Consider the following 19,329-nt stretch of genomic DNA (forward strand, 5'->3'; position numbering starts at 1 on the left):
TACATATATGGCTATGCATAAATTCGACCTAAATACAATATTAGTTAACGTCATATTTTAATGTTTTATTTTGTCTGTATGTTGAATAGTAATAACTATTTTAAATGGTAATATCTCCTTATCTATATGTTTGTCGCCTTTGCAGAACAATATGTTGCAATTAATTAACACTGGTTGAAATTTGGATGAATTATGGTCAACTCTAAGTATTCTTTTTCTTGATTTCAGTTGACCACCTTACCTGATACCGACGGTTATCGAAGCCATTTGGAAATGGTGCTTTAATTAATCTGGATGTCATGGTTTGATTCCGCGCCACTCCGCGTCAAACTTCCGTAACCGCATTTTGTGATACCTGTATTTTAGCTGTATATAATTATTAATCATACTTTGGTTGGATTTCCTTTATCTAATGCATGTTTGTGCAAAGAGCAACATTGTTTATCGTGAAATTTGGTGGTGGCCACTTGATATGCTTTTGCAACAGTGCAAATTAGGTGCTCGATCACATTTTCAAATGCAATATGAGTATTTCATTGTATTTGTATTTTGTAGCATTTTGTAGGAACCCAAAATTGTACATGTTGGTTGGCTGTAGACACAGATGACCTAGGTACCGGCTTGATGGTTGTTTCAGTTCATATTAGTTAAAGAATCATAATTAAGCGTTTAAAAGCAATAACATTATTATTATGATAATATAACGCGGTGGCAGCATGCTGAAGTTAATAATGAGCGATTTGAAACCGCTCGGAAACGATATGTTGGATGGGAAATCGAGAGTCGACAACGCTTTTAAGCAACAAGTGACCAGTCGGGAAAACAGTGCACGGGTACGCGAAAACCTGTAATATGAGAAGTATGTATTGTACATAATTATATTGCACAATGTCTTACCCATTGCTGGTGACTTTTCAACATTTAGTTTAGTTTAGTTTTATATCGGTGACACTTAGTTTTATATCTGGTGTAAATAGTATTGATTGATCACCGAAATAAATTTTTGTGCTCACAGAAACTTTCACACGAAGTATTCAACGACATTGCTAGCTAGCAGTTTATAATTTCAGTGAAATATACTTACCAGGTTGTGTAGCTAATCACACTATTATATTTGCGCAGTTTAATTAACACTTCATCATTATACATAACTCCAAAAACGCTAAGTATGTTGACCTAGAGTGGGACCGTATGTTCGCTTACAAGTGCCTGTGCTGAGGACTGTGGAGCGTCCACCATGAAGCTTTGCTTTTCTGTCCTTTCAGAGGTAACTTTACAGCCTGTGCAAAACTGGTACTACAAAAGTTTAAAAATTAAAAAAAATTTAAGTGAGAATGCCGGTGTTTTCCGGTAGTCCGATACCATGGTTTAAATGATATGCTTGACATTTTTTACCGTAGCCAGACTTTCGAGGATTTATAGTAAGTTAATCGCAAGCCAAAGGAGGGAAAAAGTATTGGTTTTCGTAACTATATTCAGTACTTCGATGGGGAACCGTATCGCTTACTTGACAATCGACGCCACAAAAATATTCTGAGTGCATTTTGCACCGTACTATATTAATATGCAACCAGTTCCAACAAAGACTACTGTATTTCGTACATCCAAATCTGAATAAACAAAATTTAGACAGAAGTTTGTAATCTCCTGACAGTAATTTGTTTGAAATACAAATTTGAAAAATAATCGGTACAGTGCATTAGCATAATTAGGCGCTGGCGTTGCCGGTGGCTGTTTAATTTGGTCACGGTGACCCCTTGCAGTATACTGCAAGGGGTCACCGTGACCATAACTGTACGTGCAGGACTGCGCGAGAACTCGTATAGGTATTATACAATAATATAAATTAGGTGCTTACGTATTGTACGACTATTTTCTACGGTACGTACCCGTTAAAGCAACAAAGAACGCAACAAATCAGTGACACATGCAGAGTGCAGACTGATCTAGACAGACACATCCAGAAAAATTACATTTTGATTATTCGGGGCATATAGATAGCTAAGTGTTAAACAATACGGTATAATTTTATTTACTTTAAATATAAAATTCTATCGCCCATCCATTCACGTCACCAATTTCTGTGGTTTGGCCATGAAATGATTTGCAGTTTATTTGTGTGTAAATTACATGCCACACCCAGAGCGTTGCTCATTTGTTCAACGCATGTTTCCGTGGCTGGCCGCGGCGATAACAAAATTAGAGTGTTTGTGGAGGCCTATCGAGACCCACACCTCTAGGATGGTGTGCTGGCTTGCTTAAAGTGTTGCTTCCGGTTCGGGCTATGTCCCTGATGCCGCTGTTGCCCGACATTATAATTATATACATCTATATTACGGGAGCCGATCGCGGGAATTAAGCCCATCATTTAGTTTGCCAGGCCAACACACACATAACTCAGTGACAGGACAACTGATCTCAAACACTGCCATGTGCCCAAGCGAAACGCGCGGCGCTGTTCATGCGGGCCAATGTAAATGTAATAGAACGGCATGCAAGGGAGATAAGGTGGGCGGGAACGGGAATGGCGTATATTTTCATTCATTAAAACTTACATGAAAACTATCCGATCGGTTCTGGGCTGCGCGCTTAATCCCGTACGCAACAAAGGAAACGACAGAGAGAGAGGGACCAGATATTCGGCATCGATTCATTTGTTGTGCATGTACGTCATCCTGCAAATGCGATGGAAGAAGCGCACACACGCGCACTAGCCAAGAAAAGCAGCATGGCATGTGTAGAAAATTACGGAACAAAAAACCAGTGTACGTGATACGTCTGCTACGGGATCGGCTGGCGCCCGGCTCGGTCGCGTACGGGTTATGCAGGAGCGGGTTTTTACAGTGCCATTACTTAACGCTGCGACGCCGGGTTTAATATTATATCGATTAAACGAGGTGTATTGGGGAATATGGCAGAGTGTTGTGTTTGGTGTGTACTTCTACTGTTCAGTCGCCCGGATTGGCCACCACACTGACTGACTAGTGACTGGCTGCACTACTAGTGCATTGTGCCACCCAAGGAACAATATCGATCCACGAGTCCTCCAGTCGCCGCGCACAACAGTGGGAACTGTTAGCCAGCAAAATCCAGCTGCTACGAACCAGACGCTGCAATCCGGAAACGATGAGAATCCTGTCTTGTATCGCTGGCCTAGCTTACGGTGCATCCACAGTAATCCCGCACAGGCCGATTACAGGGAACTGCCCGTCACGGCCGCTCCGCATGGTCCAGTAAAATCGATACAAATGTGAGTATTCTGCTTATCATCCCCAATGAAAAATTCTAAACAAATCACATTTATAAATGTCAAATTATCGCACAACAAAAAATCAGATTTCAGGGGAGAATAGAAGAGGCTTCTTTACACATATGCGGACTAGTGCGCCTAGAGTGTGTGTGTGTGTGTGGTGGGCAGGGATTTATGAAAACGGGAGAGCGGTGATGGCGATGCGATGCGTGTGCCTGTGTACGGCGCCGCAGTTGATCCAACGTTGATAGGGTTCATCGTGGGTTGGTACGTGCAAAATCCCTACCGCCACACATACTGTTATGCTGTGAGCAGACGGCATTAACCTATCTGGCGTTGAGTTAGGTGGAAAACGCTGGTCTACCTGGTTCCTATGTTGTTTTTTCTTCCTGGCCAAAGTAGCCGCCTATTCTGTCGACATCTCGTCATCATCTCTCTACCTCGCAGTTTTCTTCTTTCGTTTTAACAAAGCCCTGCTAACCGGAAATCATCGCTAAAGGATGTTCTGTGAGGCGCTTTATATCGCGGCATGCTGGATTGTGCCCGTTTAACGGTTGGGATTAGTTGGGAAGTTGCAGCACACACAGCGGTATAGCCAGATTTTCCTCTGCTCACTTTAGTACCTGCCTGCATCCCGTTGGTTTCCTCTCGGTCTGTGTTGTATTTTGCGTCTGAACGTGTAAATGTGTGCCTATATGTGTGAGTGATGCATGTGGTTCGGCAGTCCACTGCAGACGGGAGCATATTTGCCATGATGGGTGCGAGAGCTGTTAATTTGATGATTTGCCGTGGATATTAAAATCGCAACACTGCCAAACGGGGTGCTGGCAACAAAAGACATCCATTTCCCTATTACGCAGATATATACGCTGGAGAGGCCAATCGGTCGCTGCTTAACACCTTCACACTGTCAGCCGCCGTGCACAAAAACGCGCTTATACGGCTGCAACGTGTGGCCGGATTTTGTGAGACAGAAAGGGGAAGAGAGAGAGTGAACGGGAAAATTGTGATTAGCCGTCGTTATCAAGGTGATAAATTCACCCATGGATGTTGTGCCTGTTTGTTTGATCCCGGCGTATTGGCTCTTCTGATTCCGTATACGTAGTGTGTTTTTTGTGAGCATACTAAATGGATAAATGTTCAGCGATGGCGTAACGCTGCAGCTCCTAGCTGTCGGATTACATGCAACGACTCTTGTGCTGTGTGCATGCAGAGCCTATAGGCTACGGTGAAGTGTTCCTTAATGCAGAATATATCTTCCTACCGGAATAATTGACCCAGCAGATCCGTGCTTTCCTCTACCTTGGTGCGGATTTCATCCTTCAGATTGTCAGAGGATGAAATATGCATTAAAAATAGTTAATAAGTAACCTGTCTTCCCTGATCAGCGGATTATACATGTACACGCGTCAAACGGATTAATTATCTTACTCACGGTGCTGTGCCGGGTTGATTAGTTATTATCTTTGCTAACGGGATCCCTCTCTCACTTGCAGATTACGGATTGTGTAAGTACAGCACGAGATGGCCTTTCCATTTAATTTTATAGAAGTAAATAGCTTCTTCAGGTTACAGTAGACGTACTGCTTCCATTTTTCCTGTATGGCAATGATATTTCGGTTCGCTATTGTCCAGAACATTTCACTTCCTTCATATCAAACGCTGAAATAGCGCACGTACTTTGTACGTCTTCAGATTGCAAAGTGTAGTGGAATTGTTTAGGGAACAGGTGGACAGGTGTGAACATTTTTGTCAAAATCGGTTACCGACATTACCGTCTACCCGGGCACTATCGACGTCAGTTCTTACTTCTTAATGGTGGGAATGTAATAATTAAGTTAGGCATGTGCGTGATATCCTTATAGGGAAAGTCAGTCCGAGTACGACGTATTAGTTCAATCACGGAAATTTGTTTTTTCGGGAACTGCCCTAATTATTTTGTTGCATCGATTAATCATCAACAGATCGTTATGCGAAGTGGTTCCGGATCAATACTGCATATGCAGTTTTGCTGCTGCAATAAAATAGCGTCAAGCGTTATACTGTTGCTTACTAGCGTCCGTCTCCATCAGTTGTAGTTATTATGAAAAAAGAACAAACACTTAACAAATTATTGAATATCCGCGTTTGCATGAGGCACTTTTTCTGAATAGATTGCATATTGGCGTATTTAGAATAATAATTCTCCGTTGGATCAACAGCATGTGTAAGATGTGGTTTTTCCCAACATTCAGCTTTAATGTACCGGTGTGCCGTGTGCCCTTCACACACAGAACTTAAATAAGTAGATGTGCGTACATATCTGACCACGTGAAGCTAACTGAAAATTCGGCATTGAGAACACCTTTTCTCCGCACGTGTGAACGTGCATTAATACGTTTCTCCCAGCCTAACTGGACTTCAAAATAATTATCAAGATCAGATTAGAAACTAATGGTGACACGGCAGATTGTTTGCTTATTGTGTTAACTTCGATGTTAATAAAATGTTTTATCTATTTTTGCTACTAAATAGTGATGTAAGCTCTCGCGAAAGCTTAACGCGATAGTGTAACGAAACATGTGCAGTTGTGCACAGCTTGCGCATCTTTTGAGGGGGCCCTAAACAAAACAAGCCGCATATTTGACGTGATTAATTGTTAGACAACTTTTTTAACTGCGGTGCATGATACTTCCATTTAAGAAAACGTTTCATGTGGCGCCTTTAAGTAGATTAAAAAGAAGAGGGCAAATTTGAAAGGCGGTATGGCAAATTGCTGCGCAAATTCGGTTGGATAAGCACACAGTACGCTGTCCCTCTCAGTCTAATTACTGCAGTGTCTTGGAAGAAAAACGCCGGGAGCCAACTGATGGCTCCTTAAGTACTTCCCTTTGACTTCTCCTTTATTGCTGCTGCACAATGAATGTGCAATGTATTAAAAAATGCGTTTTCTAGCACCTTTTAAAAAGAAAAGTAATTTGGCCTTAATATTGGCTGACAGACAGGCAGATGTCAGTCACTTAACTGATTTGCATGTGCTTGCTTGACAACATTTTACGGAAAGAATTGGGCTCACGTAAAGGTAATTTGTTCGGCATCCGTATTAGGAAGTTATTTAATGTGCATATCAAAAATTAATTTTATGCACAAGGTACAAGATATACTTGTAAAATCATAATTATAGTAGTTGAACGTGTACTGTAGCTGAAGCCGTTTGCAGTGGATTAGGTTTTGTGGAAAACATCGTGTATTGTATTCTTAGCAGTTACGTGCACAAGTAGGTATGTACCGTCGACCACTCATCCACCTTTCGCGTTTTGCAGATTTCAAAACATCCGGAGCAGTCGCAAATTTGGCACAACGAGAATATTTATTGGGTAAATTAATTGATTACGCAAGGCGTTTTTTCAATAAATACAAGCAGCATCTGCTCTTAATTAACTATAACCTATTCTAGGTATTCTGCAGTAATTTTGTATGAAAAGTTAATAGCCGCGTAGCGTCCCAGTAAAGATATGTTCAAAATTGAAAAAAACTTATTAAAGCCATATGGCTGACTACGGGTAATCGAAGGAACTTCATGCTATGAAAGTGTATAACTTGAGTACCTTATTTGTCATATATCATACAATGTGCGTTTATAGGAAATTGATTAAAATTTTCCAGTTTTCGTGTATGTTACTGTTAAGCGTCTTCTCGGCTTCTTCGAAATTATATTTCAACTCTGCAGGAAGGCTGCAGTTAAGTATCCAAGTTCAACTAATGCAATAATGATTTGCTGATTAATAAAATTAATAAATTAAGTATACGGTGTAACTTATGATTTTATAAGGGCGCTTGTGCCTTTGCGACGAAAAAACTAGACTGTTGTAATTACAACTGTAATTAAACCAGAAATGTTAAAACTGAAGAAATCCAAAGCTATGGAGGCAGTGGAATTAAAGAAACACAACACTTGTACACTAGCCTCGTCTTTTATTGACAGAAATCCGAGTACTTCAGACTTTTCAACGAGAAAAGGGAATTGGAAAAGGAAGCCGACGAACTACGGGAATATCTGCGCGAATTCCGAGAAGTAAGCAATAACACTGACGCAGTACATAATATTATAGATACGTCGATGTAGTGCGGTTAAAGCATGCACTGCATTAGTCCTGGACTGATTTCATGCTCGGGATGCACTGCCGTTTTCCGCTAGGCTTCCATAACGATACGTGATGACTAATTCACCCATAAAGTACGCACTGCATGTACTCTTCCTGTACCTGCGTTATAAGGGGTCCGCATTTTCGGAAGCTGGGCTGTCATTCGCTCAATCTCAAAAGGTTTTTTTATCACTTGGTATATCTGTATATATCACCTACTTTTAACGGTGTACTCAATTCAGTGTCTGATTAAATGGTAAACCGCAAAAAGTATAACTTTTATGTAACAAATCTATTTTCATCTTTATCTGTGTAACAAGTCTGTCACAATGAAATCTATCTTTATTAGTCAGTTAACAACATGGATAAGTTAAGACGAAATATTCCTTCCATTTTGTTGTACATTGTACTAACCATAGCCTGCATCCCTTCCTGTTATGGATGCAAATTACAAGGCATCCAAGCGTTGACAGAAAAGTGCGCCGTGTCAATGGCAATTTGCCGGTTCCGTTGTACATCCACATTTAATAAGCGTGTACCACATATCAGGCGGTGTTATGTAATTATTATCTTCAGCTGCGGGTATAACAGCCCCCATCATGAAAATGATGTCAAATTCGCTCGTGCGCTCCCTCGAAATAACGGTGTAGGTTGCCTTAAACAGAGAATCAGCCTCCATGTTGACTTTATGTGTTGACTTAGAATATGAGATGGGACGTGTGTTTTGTGCATCCGTGCTGTATCCTGCACTTTTAACTGAGTGCTCGCTCTCATACGCGTGTTTTATCATTATCCTGGCGGCTGGCGCCATTTGTATACTGTCTTTTGTATCGTCCAAAAAGAAAATTAAAATGTTTTTTGTCGGTCTGCTGCGGTTTTATGCTGCTGGAGCGCGATGCATAGCAAATCCCGGTACTGGCAAAAGGTCCAAAGTTTTTTTTTTCGCACATCCTGTTTCTTTTCTGCCATGCAATTACACTAACGACGCCTAGCTACCTACTAGTACCACACACACAGGAGAAAAAATGTCGCACATTATACTGGTCCTTTGTGTGATCGTACTAGCACAAGACGACAACGCTGATGCTATTGTTGTTGCATCCAAAAGCTAGAGCAAGCAGAAGAACATGCCGTTTGCCGATTGTAAAGGTTCGTCGCAAACGCATTTAGGCATTCCGTGCCGAAATTCGTTAGGCCGGGCCGGAGAGTTATCGGTGTTACACCCGGCATATGGATATGTACAGTATGTGCGAGTGTGCGCGTACGATATATACCGACGCCAAGGGAGTCCAAGAAACAGGGACAGCATCCCAAAGATGAATCATTGAGCCTTATGCGTAAGTAAGTATTGCGTTGCTTTCTTTTGCTCACTGTCAAGTCGAGAATCGGATCCGGACAGTGAATGATCATGAAATTGTCAATAGACTCTGAAGAGACGGTCTTTGTCTGGACGTTTTTTCTCCTTCTTTCCCTGACAATTCAGCTGAGAAAAGGAGTTATTGATTAATTTTTCAACAACGGCACCGGATTGGCTAGGACAGTCCCAGTAAAAATAATAAAACGATACGATTTGCTTATACATGACGTCATGGTTCTGTACGTACATCTGGCGCCATGACATTGTGTAGAGATCATACGAGCATCTTACCGGTTAGCTGCATCTATGTACATAATAATATTATATTATAATAATTATTAAAGTAGCGCGGTGGATACTTTCGCAACCGGATGTATTTGAATTAATTTAAATTGTAAGCGTATGACTGATTATTACCGATTTTAATTCTGACTCCTGATTGCTACTGATTCAAAATTTGCTTTTAAACGCAAAAAACTTTTTATCACAACAGTGTTGCTGCGCTCTCCTTCCTTATTTCTGAATTCGGTACTTGGAGTGATAAACGAACTCGCTATTGAGATAATTTTTACCATGATCACCAACCTTAATGCTTTCGTATTCCGATATTGAGCATGCAAAAATCAGTTGGCGATATTTACGGCGAACGTTTATCAAATTCCTGGCCAAAACATAACAACGCAATACTTCAACACCGTATTGGTTGTCGTTTTTTGTTATGCAAAGCGATAAAACTATTCCTTAGAAGTTAGGATGTATGCATATGGGAGGAAGAGATCATATTGTACATATATCGTTCAGCATTCGTGTATGGTTTACGCGGCACATATGAATTTAAGCATTTTGCTCATGCGCATAGTGCTGGACATAATAGCAGCTCTGGGAACTGTTAACAGTTCATTAAATTGTCACACTAGCATGCTTTTATTATGTCACATTCAATGTACTCAGTATGTATCGCAGCCAGCTGAATCCACATTCAGGATAGATCCGACTGGGGAAATCGGGAATTCGCTAGTCGTCCTTGCCATAATCGGCTTTAGACTTTCAGAATACTGGGTCACAAATGTCATCGTGATTTCCGTGCGCTCAGGGCCCACAAAATATTTTGTTGTTGTTATATAGCCAATGCTTTACGAGTTATTCAACTGAGTTTATTCTTACTCATTTATTGCTGTCTGTGTTGTGTATATAGTAGTATTGGTTACTGCAATAGATAACTAATAAAACAGCACGATACAGTACACAGTAAAGTACATCTGCCGATATACGCACGGTACAAAATGGTCATTATGCATTTGACATTGCATGTGCCTGTATCCCTTGATGATGCAAGCGCTGGATGGGGGTGGTACGTTGGGGAAAAAGTGATGGAAATTATTGGTGGCTTAAAGGGATGCCCACGGGAATTCATTGCTAACCGGATTGCATGGCCAATTAATGCACAATGAAAAGTAGCAAAGCAGTCAGTAACTTTTAAATGTAATTGACAAGGAAAAGCCTAATGGACATTCCACAATTCTTCTCAGTTAATTATGTCCTTATCGATGCGAGAGTATCCTGTCGCATTAAATTTTGACGGAATGGACATTATCTTGATAATAATATTTTTTCACTACGACCAATTACTAAAATTCGTGTCGTGAAGGCATACTCGATTTTGCTTGAGGAATGGAAAAATTCTTTTGCATTTTATTAGAGTATGCTGTTCGACTCCCCTACTCGTAGTTTCTGCAACCTCCAAATGTGCGCCGCCAAGATGCGGCACCATCTTTTGGCGCACTGCAATCTTTAGCGTGCTTTTGCTTAATAAAAAGCCTGATTTGTTACGCCCATCCTATCCAATCCACCGTTGAATGAATTCGCTGTTAGAGGTCTGAGTTCAGATAATTTTGCTGGTGGAGACATATAATTCACATTGATCCAAAGTATCACTTAAACAGATAAAGTCAGGGATGGTAAATTGCCGGAGCATTGTGACGACGATGTGACATTAGCGAGACAACTCCAGCAGGACGTCTCTGATTTCGCAACGTGTCTAACCATATGAATCTCAGACGTACAAGTACTGTAGTAGATGGCAAAACCATTTTTCCTTATGCGCTAAATTTGCTGAAGTTGATTAAAAATCTGTTCGTGCTGTATACATACGTGGAATATTCTGAAATTTTTCTGCATTTTCAACTCCTCCGCATGTATTTGATTTCCTTAGGTTCGTCAATTCGCGGCGGTTACAGAATTATTTGCGGTTGTGGTGTAAACGTGGTTATGTATATTTCTGAATTGTGTAGTCTGTAGTCTACAGATACCGTATTACCGTAGAGTAGAAAATTAACCGAGTCTCTAAGTTTCTGGTGATACCGTAGTACTTAATTTTCCCGTTGCCATTTTTCCGGGAAAATATCGTAAATCTCAGACTTGTGGATTCCGGTTACCTGCTACGGGTGTTTTCAACTTTTCTCATTCGATAAAAACAACACTCCGAGGCAACCTAATTATAGCTAAAGAAAATAAAAGGGGGAAGTCGTTGACACAATTTGTGACGCCAAAGCCACCTCCTCACGTACGGACACGTATGAGGCCAAATCGAGCGCCGAAATACACACATGCGGTACTTTAATGCCAAGTAGGGCTATATATATGTGTATATCCGGTTTCTCAATTTGTTCTGCCCCGGAAGTTGAGAGTATCCCCGCCTGGGCCCGCCAAACTGACAACATTGGTAATGTTCCTGTCAACTGTGGCCTACTCCCGCTACGTTTGACATGACAATAATTGTGACTGGAGAGAAATCTAAACAATGACGGGATAATCTTGAAACTGACTGCGATAGCATGCTGCAAGCGTCTGTGACGTGTGTGCGCAACTACAATTAAAATTCGTATAAAGAGCAAGAGCTCGCAGCTGCAGTATGCCGCTATGAGCAGTAATTTGTGGAAATAATTTTCATCAATTTACAGTGTCCGCAAATATTGCAGCATTGTACTACAGTACTGTTTATATTTTGTAGGCTTCCAAGGAATTAAAGGGCATCAAGGAGTCAGTTTGCAGTTTAAAGATAGAATGTCAGATTGTCCAAAGTGCACGTGATGAATATTATGCTAAATCCGGCAACCTGGATTCCTTAGTGAAGGTCAGTGTTTGCACACACTCGCTTTGCATATCGTCGTCAAGTTGAAGCTCGTCGCACTTCGATTGTAATAATTTATGCTGCTTATAATATCGATCATAACATACTCGTACAGCTGGTCTCACCTTGGTTCTTGAATTGACGGTGTATACAGGAAAAGTCTTCGCTTGCTTGCTTGCTGCACGTCCACGTACATAGACAGATTCTTTACGTTGTTCTGCGCCGTTGCAGTCTCTTCGAGAAGCCGCTGAAAGGCGGAAAGACCTGGAATTAGAGCACCAGGAAGCACAAAACCAGCTTCGCGAAAAGCAGGATGAGATCAAACAACTCCACAAGGTTAGGCAACACGTCTTCGTTTGCGTTGCTTCAGGACTGTAAACAGCGCGCTATCCTTTCTTTGTAGAATGAAGTAGCCGGACGACGCAAACATCAAGAAGTAATCGAAGCGCTCGAGGTTTGTCTACTTGTGCCGATATATATCAGAACCCAAAATAATTCAAATCAGACATAATATAGAGCAGCAATCTGGGCCTTCCGTTAGCATCTTGCTGATTTAAGAATGTGTTTTGGCTCTATTCTATGGGCTTTAAATAATGCTCTGATATGTGAAACTAAATCGGGCATTTTTGTTGAAATATGTTGAATTATAATGGACCAATATTTTATGCACTTAGTCTAAGTTACGAGAAGTGGAAAAGAAATGCGAGCTGCAAAAGGTCCGCTACGAAGAGCTGAGCGTGGAGATGGAATCCGTGCAACGGCAGGCGTCGCGTTCGCGCTCGTTAGCCAGTGTGACAACAGCGGAAGTGCAGACCTCTCCCGAATCGGGCACGTCCACACCCGACTCGGCCCTGAGCAGTATCGGCACCAACACCGGCACTGCCACCGTCGCCACCGGCTCGCGAATGGTCAACGGCGAGACGCCATCTACCACCCAGCGGCAGGCGGTGGTCAACTGCAAACCGCGTTTCGGACACCAGAAGAGCGATTCCGGACTTGGTACGTTAACGGAGTGCTGACACCGCATATATACACGGAAACCGTCCTTGACCGAATGCTTTTAGTAGGATCCAGTCTGGACGAATCCGTCTCCTCCCGGAAGGACTACTCGAGCTCATCAAAGTATGTAGCGAAAAGGCAAGCATCCCCTTTAACAACCATTAATCCATATCGCATGCAGCGTCCACGCCTGTGTCATTATCGTAACAAGTGCAGGTCAATAATCGAGCTAATGATGACACCGCCCACGTGCGCGTTCTGTACACACCTGCCTACTACAGCGTGAACATGAACACTTCCCCTCTCATTGCAGATCGGCGCGCAATTTAATCCATCATCCGCTATCCGCGACGGTTGACCGCGCCGTGGACACGGTGCCTTCCGCCGGTGACCTATCCGGGAGACTGTCCGTCTTTGTGACGCGATTCGCATATATTCCGGCTAAGCACTCCCCCAACGATATCCATGATCAGGAGCTGGAACTGAAAAAGGGTGAATTTGTGATAGTTTTTGGTGATATGGACGAAGATGGTTATTACGAAGCGGAGACGTTGGATGGTCGGCACGGTCTCGTGCCCAGCAATTATGTGGAGCGCCTGCCGCCGGAAGAGCTGGTAGATTTTCATGCCAGCTATCCTAATAACCCGGCTATAGCATCCGCTACAACCGGTATGGGACCGCCTATTATTACCGGTGCCAATCTCCAAGGGGTAAACTTTACTACCGCCCATGCTCATGTTTCTGCAACGCCCGGACGGATAAGGTTTCGAGAGGAAGAAAGTGAGTGGGAGCGATGGAAGTTTTCTATTAGTTTAAAGTCACTAATTAATCAAAACAAACGATGTTACTAGGTATAATACCATCTGATTCCGTGCCAGCCCCGGTAATGGGCAACAATACCACCCGCCCATCGAGCCTGAGTCAGAGCGCTCACCATCCCGCGTCTGTTTTACGTGACCCGTCCAACCGTGGTCAGGAAGACATCTCGGTGGCGCCGCCGGTTAATCTGGTGCTGGAGAAGCAGATGCACAAAAGTATTATGATCGGCTGGTCACCGGCGATGATTCCGATCAACAGGCCGCCGCCTAGTAGCGGCGCCATAGACGCCTACAATGTATATGTCGACGGGCATCTACGCTGCACCGTGGGGGCCAATGAACGTTGTCGTGCCTTAATCGAGGGAGTGGACCTGTCGTCCTGTCATCGCGTTAGCGTACGGTCGAAGACCAGTATGTGTTGAAATATTTTTAAAATTAAGTTTCATTCGAATAACTCACCGTGCAACGGCTTTCTGACAGCAACCGGAAGGGAATCCATGGATAGTTTATGCACCATCCTGGTCGGAAAAGACTGTCCGGTAATGCCGACACAATTGCGCATTACCAACATAACCTCCAATTCGGCCACGGTATCCTGGTTTCCGGCCAATAGCAATTATCAGCACAGTATTTTCGTCAACGAGCAGGAGTACGCCATTGTACCGGCATCCAGCCACCGCTTCACCATTCCCGATCTGACGGCCTCCACCATGTACCGGGTGCGAGTGGTGCCCATTGTACCGAAATCCACGCTGGACTACTCCAGTTATCTGCAAGCCTGTGCTCAAGTGGAATTCAAGACGCTCCCGGACAATGTGCCCGATCCACCGAGCACACTGCAATTGGAAAGTGGGCCGCAGGACGGCACTCTGCTGCTCACGTGGACACCGGTGACCGCGCAGCGGAACTGTGATGTTGTTGGTTATGCCATTTACGCTGACGGCCAAAAGGTTAAACAGATCGACAGCCCCACAGGTACACTACACGATTCAGGTCATTCGTCATCTTGTAAGGATGTTAATGCAGGGTACGAGTACTTGATAAATCTCTGTCTCCTCGAAAATGTTGCTCATGATGTTGCACAATTCATAACAGAGGCGACCTACCAAAAAATAAATTACTTATTGTTGTAAAATGACTGAAGCCGTTCAAACAACAGGATCAAAAATACTGGGCGAAAAGCAGATGGGTTTGAAAACAAAACTGTGCATTGTCAGGGTGCATATCGCTAAATACTCACGGTACTGCAATTCGATTGCTTTGAGATACTTCGAGTATTCTAGTACCTTCTTACATTCCATCTTGTGATAAAGACTAGAGTTGCATGACGGGTAAATTTATATCCTAGGCGATCACGCACTGTTGGACATCACCCGTCTGCAGCCGCCGGTTCCACGCAGTTTTACCGTTCGTACGGTCTCCTCAAAAAGTTTATCGCGCGATTCCCCCTACCTGAACGTCACCGAAGACGTGTTACTGGGACGCGTAAAAGCCGTTGCTCAAGCCCAAAGCGAACAGCCTTACTCACAACCTCAGACCACGCAACTACAATCCACCGCACTCCCGCTCATTCCGGCCTCTCTCAACCCCTCCCCAGGCGGCCATCCGCCCCGCATGCCATCCAATCGCCAGACAACAGTGACCTTTTCCGACTTTCCTTCCCGCACGGCTCCATTTCCCGGTAATTCACCCGGCATGTTTCCACCACAGGGTCCGTCGCCGGATGTTTTCGCCGTTGCACCAGAACGAGAAGAACTATCTGATATTATGGAGGAAGTGGAAGAGGAAGCGATGATGGAGCGAATGCATCGCATGGGACCATTTGGTGCACAATTCGGCCGGCCGAATATGCCGCCCCGGGGAGGACTGCGCAGCCCACTGATGAATCGACCTGGTGGCCGAAGAGAACCGCCTTTGCCGGAATCTGACATGATGGTAAAAAGTCATACTCATACTATAAAAAAATACTAAAACAATAACTGCATGGTACCATAACATGATTAAATATTGTGATTGTACAGCAATGAATTACACCTTTCGTACTTTATGAATTGAAGGCACCTGCAACACGATAATTTCGGGTGTAAAATTATAACATATGTATTTCTAGGTAATATGGTTGGACACATTCAAACACATTGTCGTGATTCTGTTCTCTACACGCCTGTGAAAATTACAGATGTCAAGCCCAGGAGGACCACCGCTCCCTCCTCCCCAATTCGGCTTCGCTCGATCCTTCCAAGGCATGAACATGGGACCGCCGCCCGGCCAGCCACCGTTCTTCCCGCCCGGTCGGTTTCGTGACCGGCCGCTGGGCCCCGACGGAATGCGCCGCCAAAACCGTCGCGATGACTACTTTCCAGCGCCGTACGAAGACGACTACTTCCTCCGTCGAGGACCCGACCGAGACCGCGACCGCGATCCTCGTCTCCCACGTGAACCCTACGGTGCCATGCAGATCCGCACGTCTTCCTTGCCACAGATCGAAATCACCAAGGACGATTCTTTCGAGAGTATGGACTCCCGACATCGGGCCTTCTCCGATCGGGAAGAAGAACGGCCGCGTCGCAGCCTACGCAGCCGGTACAACAGTCCACCGGGCATGGAAGAAGGCGGTTCGTTCCACCGGCAATCAGCGCGTCAACGCAGCCAATCCCGCGATAGGAAACGCGACAGGTACGATCAGGGCGCTCTGAGGCAAGACGAGTATGAAGAGGAAGCGGCCAGGCGGAGAGGTGAAGACATGCGGAGGGATTTACCGAGGGATGGATATCGCGATGAAAGGTCAACGGGATTAAATGAGCCCTTAGATAGACGGAGAGGAGATGGACGCACGGGAGGAACACTGGAGCGCAACGCAAGAATGGTACGAGTGTTCCGAGCAAATTTCGACTACGATGCGTCCATGTCACCGAATGTCGATGCCGACAGTGAGGAACTGTCGTTCAAGCAAGGACAACTCCTAAAGGTGCATGTAACTGAATGACTGAATGTAATTAATATAAAGCTTGCAAAAGCAATCGCTCAGTGATAATCATGTGACCATCGAATTCCATAAAAACGTTTTCGTAAAATGTTGAAGTACCTATGCCGATTACAATGTACCATTTTTCTAACGACTTCTGGAGCTTATTTTTGCTCTACTAATAAACACTAATAATTTTTGATACATTCACATTTTTTAATGCGAACATATTTGCAGATCTACGGGGACAAAGATTCTGATGGATTCTACAAAGGTGACATACAAGGACGGCAAGGACTGGTTCCGTGCAATCTTGTCTCGGAAGTCACAGACGAAGCCACGGTTCGGCGCATTCTTGGCAACAGCGGAACATCCACATTAGAACGCACTCGCTCCAATCCTGGAAAGGAAACGAAGCAGCCTGGACAGGCGACCGTGCAGTTCCGCCAAAAAAACACGAACCAGCCGGCGGATCGTACGGCCAAAGGGCCTGTACGAAGGATGGTAGCGATGTACGACTACGACAGCAAATCGGCTTCCCCCAATGTTGACGATGAGGTACAGCAACGGTTTCGCTGCGGTTGATTACCTGCTTCCATTCTACTGGAAAGCCGGATTCTGGTGATAGTTTCTTTGTGTCGTTACTGATCTTACTTGTGTACCCAGCTGAACAGACTTTCTATTCTGAAGACGGCAACATTTGTGCCGTAATTGTGAGCATGCTTTCCAACAGTTTCGTATACTTCGAACATTTCTTGTACAGAATGCTAAAACATTTTTGCTAAAGCTTCGTTAATTCACTAGATCAGATTCGTTATGTGTCGTAGATGGAATTATCCTTTAAGAAAGGTGACACAATTTACGTGAGCGGTGAAATGGACGAAGACGGGTTCTTCGAAGGTGAACTGAATGGAAAGCGCGGCTTGGTGCCATCGAACTTCCTGCGCGATGCATCCGGTGCCAATCCCCCTCCCGGGATGGCTGGTGCCCGTCCTCCCCCCAACCCCTCCGGACCCTCCTCCACGAACCAAGCCCGCTCCAATAAGCCCCCACCGGTCATTCGGGAGCCCCATGATATGGCCCAGTCACCCCGCACTGCCCAGTCGATGACGGCTCAGTCTCGCGCGCCTCCGCCGGGCGCTTCCAGTCTGCGGCCTAATCCCGACATGCACGGCCAGTCCTCTGGTCATCTCAATCCCAACAGATAGCGACACACGCTGGTTGATACATTTGGACGTTGCAGTGCATTTACACATACCCAAAACACGGTGCAGATCGAGTGGATCGCAGCGGATCGATTCAGGTCCGAAGGATGTCTGCTACAGCGCATGACCTTATCTGCGATAAGTTGTGTTTCAGTCGGCGTATCGGTCCGTCTAAGAGTTGGTTGTTTCCAGTGTTGATAAGCAAAATTCTCAAATTTTTTACCATTTGATGTCCTGATTGGTGCATTAACCCGGTGTTCTGTTCCCTTGTGGTCCTTGTTGTGAGAAAATCAGGAGCAAAGAATTTTCCAGTAATTTTATCAATAATCCACGTCTTGGTGCGCATTGCAGTTCGTGATTTCGCAGAACCTACAGTTTATTTAATAATCCTCGAAAATAAAACAATTTATTGTCGTAAGTAAAATTGTTTGTTATTGGGTGGTTTGACCCAGCGACTCTCAAACAGGAACATTTATTTAGAAAAATCAGACGATTATTATAGCTTTGTTTCATGCAGAGCACCATGCAGTTTGCCATTCTGAACCGACAGTGCGCAAAAAGTCCCTGAAGCATCGCTAAGTGAAACGTGCGATGACCACGGTCCACACCGAATCCTCCTTCCTTCAAATTTTATCAGAAACGGTTAATTTACATTTTACTGATGGTTATTATTCGCGCTGTATGTACATAATTCGTTTGTATGTACACAGTACAAGTACTTAACTTTTTTTTTTTTTTTAGTGGTAGCTTTACCATTACTTTAATACGGTCACAAGTTTCCATAGAAGTGAAAAGAATTGTACTGAATACACAGCCTCAACCGACTACGGAAATGGGCGGCCTAATCACAAAGAACATTTCGTCTAAGTTGGCCGATGCTGGTGCTGTTCCCATGACAGAGGCCGCGTTCCCGCGTTGGACGTCAATGCTGATCCGTTGGCGCAAAAACTCCGTCGCCCGTACCTCGCCTGTTTCCTGTTGTATCATCTTCCCGACTTCGGTCACCAAACGAGAAGCATCCGGTCCGAGTGGTCCAAGTGTTTCGACGCCAAATGCGCGGAACAGGTAATCTCGAGTGAGTTCCCGATACTTCGCCACTTTATCCTGCTCTGCGCGCGCCGCGGCTGCTCCCGCTTGCTTCGATGTTGCCGCGATGTGCGACAAAGCTACCGTGCACACACATGTGGCGTCCCAGGTCAACATCTTTCCTCTTTCCCATGGGACCAAAGTCACTCCGTCGGGGCGCTTGCCATTGGTTAGGCAAGTACCAGGTGGTTCCAGTTCCGTTTCAATACCGGCGGAAGCAAAGGCGCGCTTTAAAGTGACATTGATAAACAAAGGCGCGCTTTAAAGTGACAGCCCACACCATACGAGTACTTAACTGTACTCGTATGGTGTGGGCTGGTGCTTGCACTTTACAGTTTTGTTCTTCTGCTACTACAATTCCAAACTTCAAAGTCCTTAGAAAGTGAACTCTTACA

The 19,329-nt window shown here is 44.3% G+C and overlaps 1 protein-coding gene across 4 annotated transcripts; it reads left to right on the forward strand.

Annotated features, from left to right (window-relative positions):
* The first annotated feature begins 293 nt into the window (after positions 1-293).
* On the forward strand, positions 294-18,193 carry LOC129581414 (RIMS-binding protein 2-like). 4 transcript variants are annotated; one of them, XM_055472459.1, is made up of 16 exons: positions 294-833; positions 1,181-1,267; positions 6,553-6,606; positions 7,215-7,304; positions 11,742-11,864; positions 12,093-12,197; positions 12,265-12,315; positions 12,536-12,860; positions 12,926-12,998; positions 13,174-13,640; positions 13,712-14,089; positions 14,159-14,653; positions 15,027-15,613; positions 15,858-16,646; positions 16,881-17,201; positions 17,471-18,193. In XM_055472459.1, the coding sequence occupies exons 1-16, from the start codon at positions 717-719 to the stop codon at positions 17,849-17,851; spliced, it is 4,443 nt and encodes a 1,480-aa protein (XP_055328434.1). In that variant the 5' UTR covers positions 294-716; the 3' UTR covers positions 17,852-18,193. The 4 variants fall into 4 exon arrangements, with proteins under 4 accessions (XP_055328434.1, XP_055328436.1, XP_055328435.1 ...); XM_055472461.1 differs by having other exon boundaries at positions 12,926-12,983; XM_055472460.1 differs by having other exon boundaries at positions 12,929-12,998.
* The last annotated feature ends 1,136 nt before the right edge of the window (positions 18,194-19,329 follow it).

Source organism: Paramacrobiotus metropolitanus, unplaced genomic scaffold (assembly GCF_019649055.1).
Source record: "Paramacrobiotus metropolitanus isolate TYO unplaced genomic scaffold, Prichtersi_v1.0 Parri_scaffold0000005, whole genome shotgun sequence".
Taxonomy (NCBI): Eukaryota; Metazoa; Tardigrada; class Eutardigrada; order Parachela; family Macrobiotidae; genus Paramacrobiotus; species Paramacrobiotus metropolitanus.

What these genes read in the sequence shown, in the direction of transcription:
- LOC129581414 (XM_055472459.1), top strand. Translation starts at nt 717, where the DNA reads ATGCTGAAGTTAATAATGAGCGATTTGAAACCGCTCGGAAACGATATG. An exon ending in AAGGTTTCGAGAGGAAGAAA is followed by an intron (nt 13,641 to 13,711) that starts GTGAGTGGGAGC and finishes CGATGTTACTAG; the next exon opens with GTATAATACCATCTGATTCC. An exon ending in ACAGATCGACAGCCCCACAG is followed by an intron (nt 14,654 to 15,026) that starts GTACACTACACG and finishes TTTATATCCTAG; the next exon opens with GCGATCACGCACTGTTGGAC.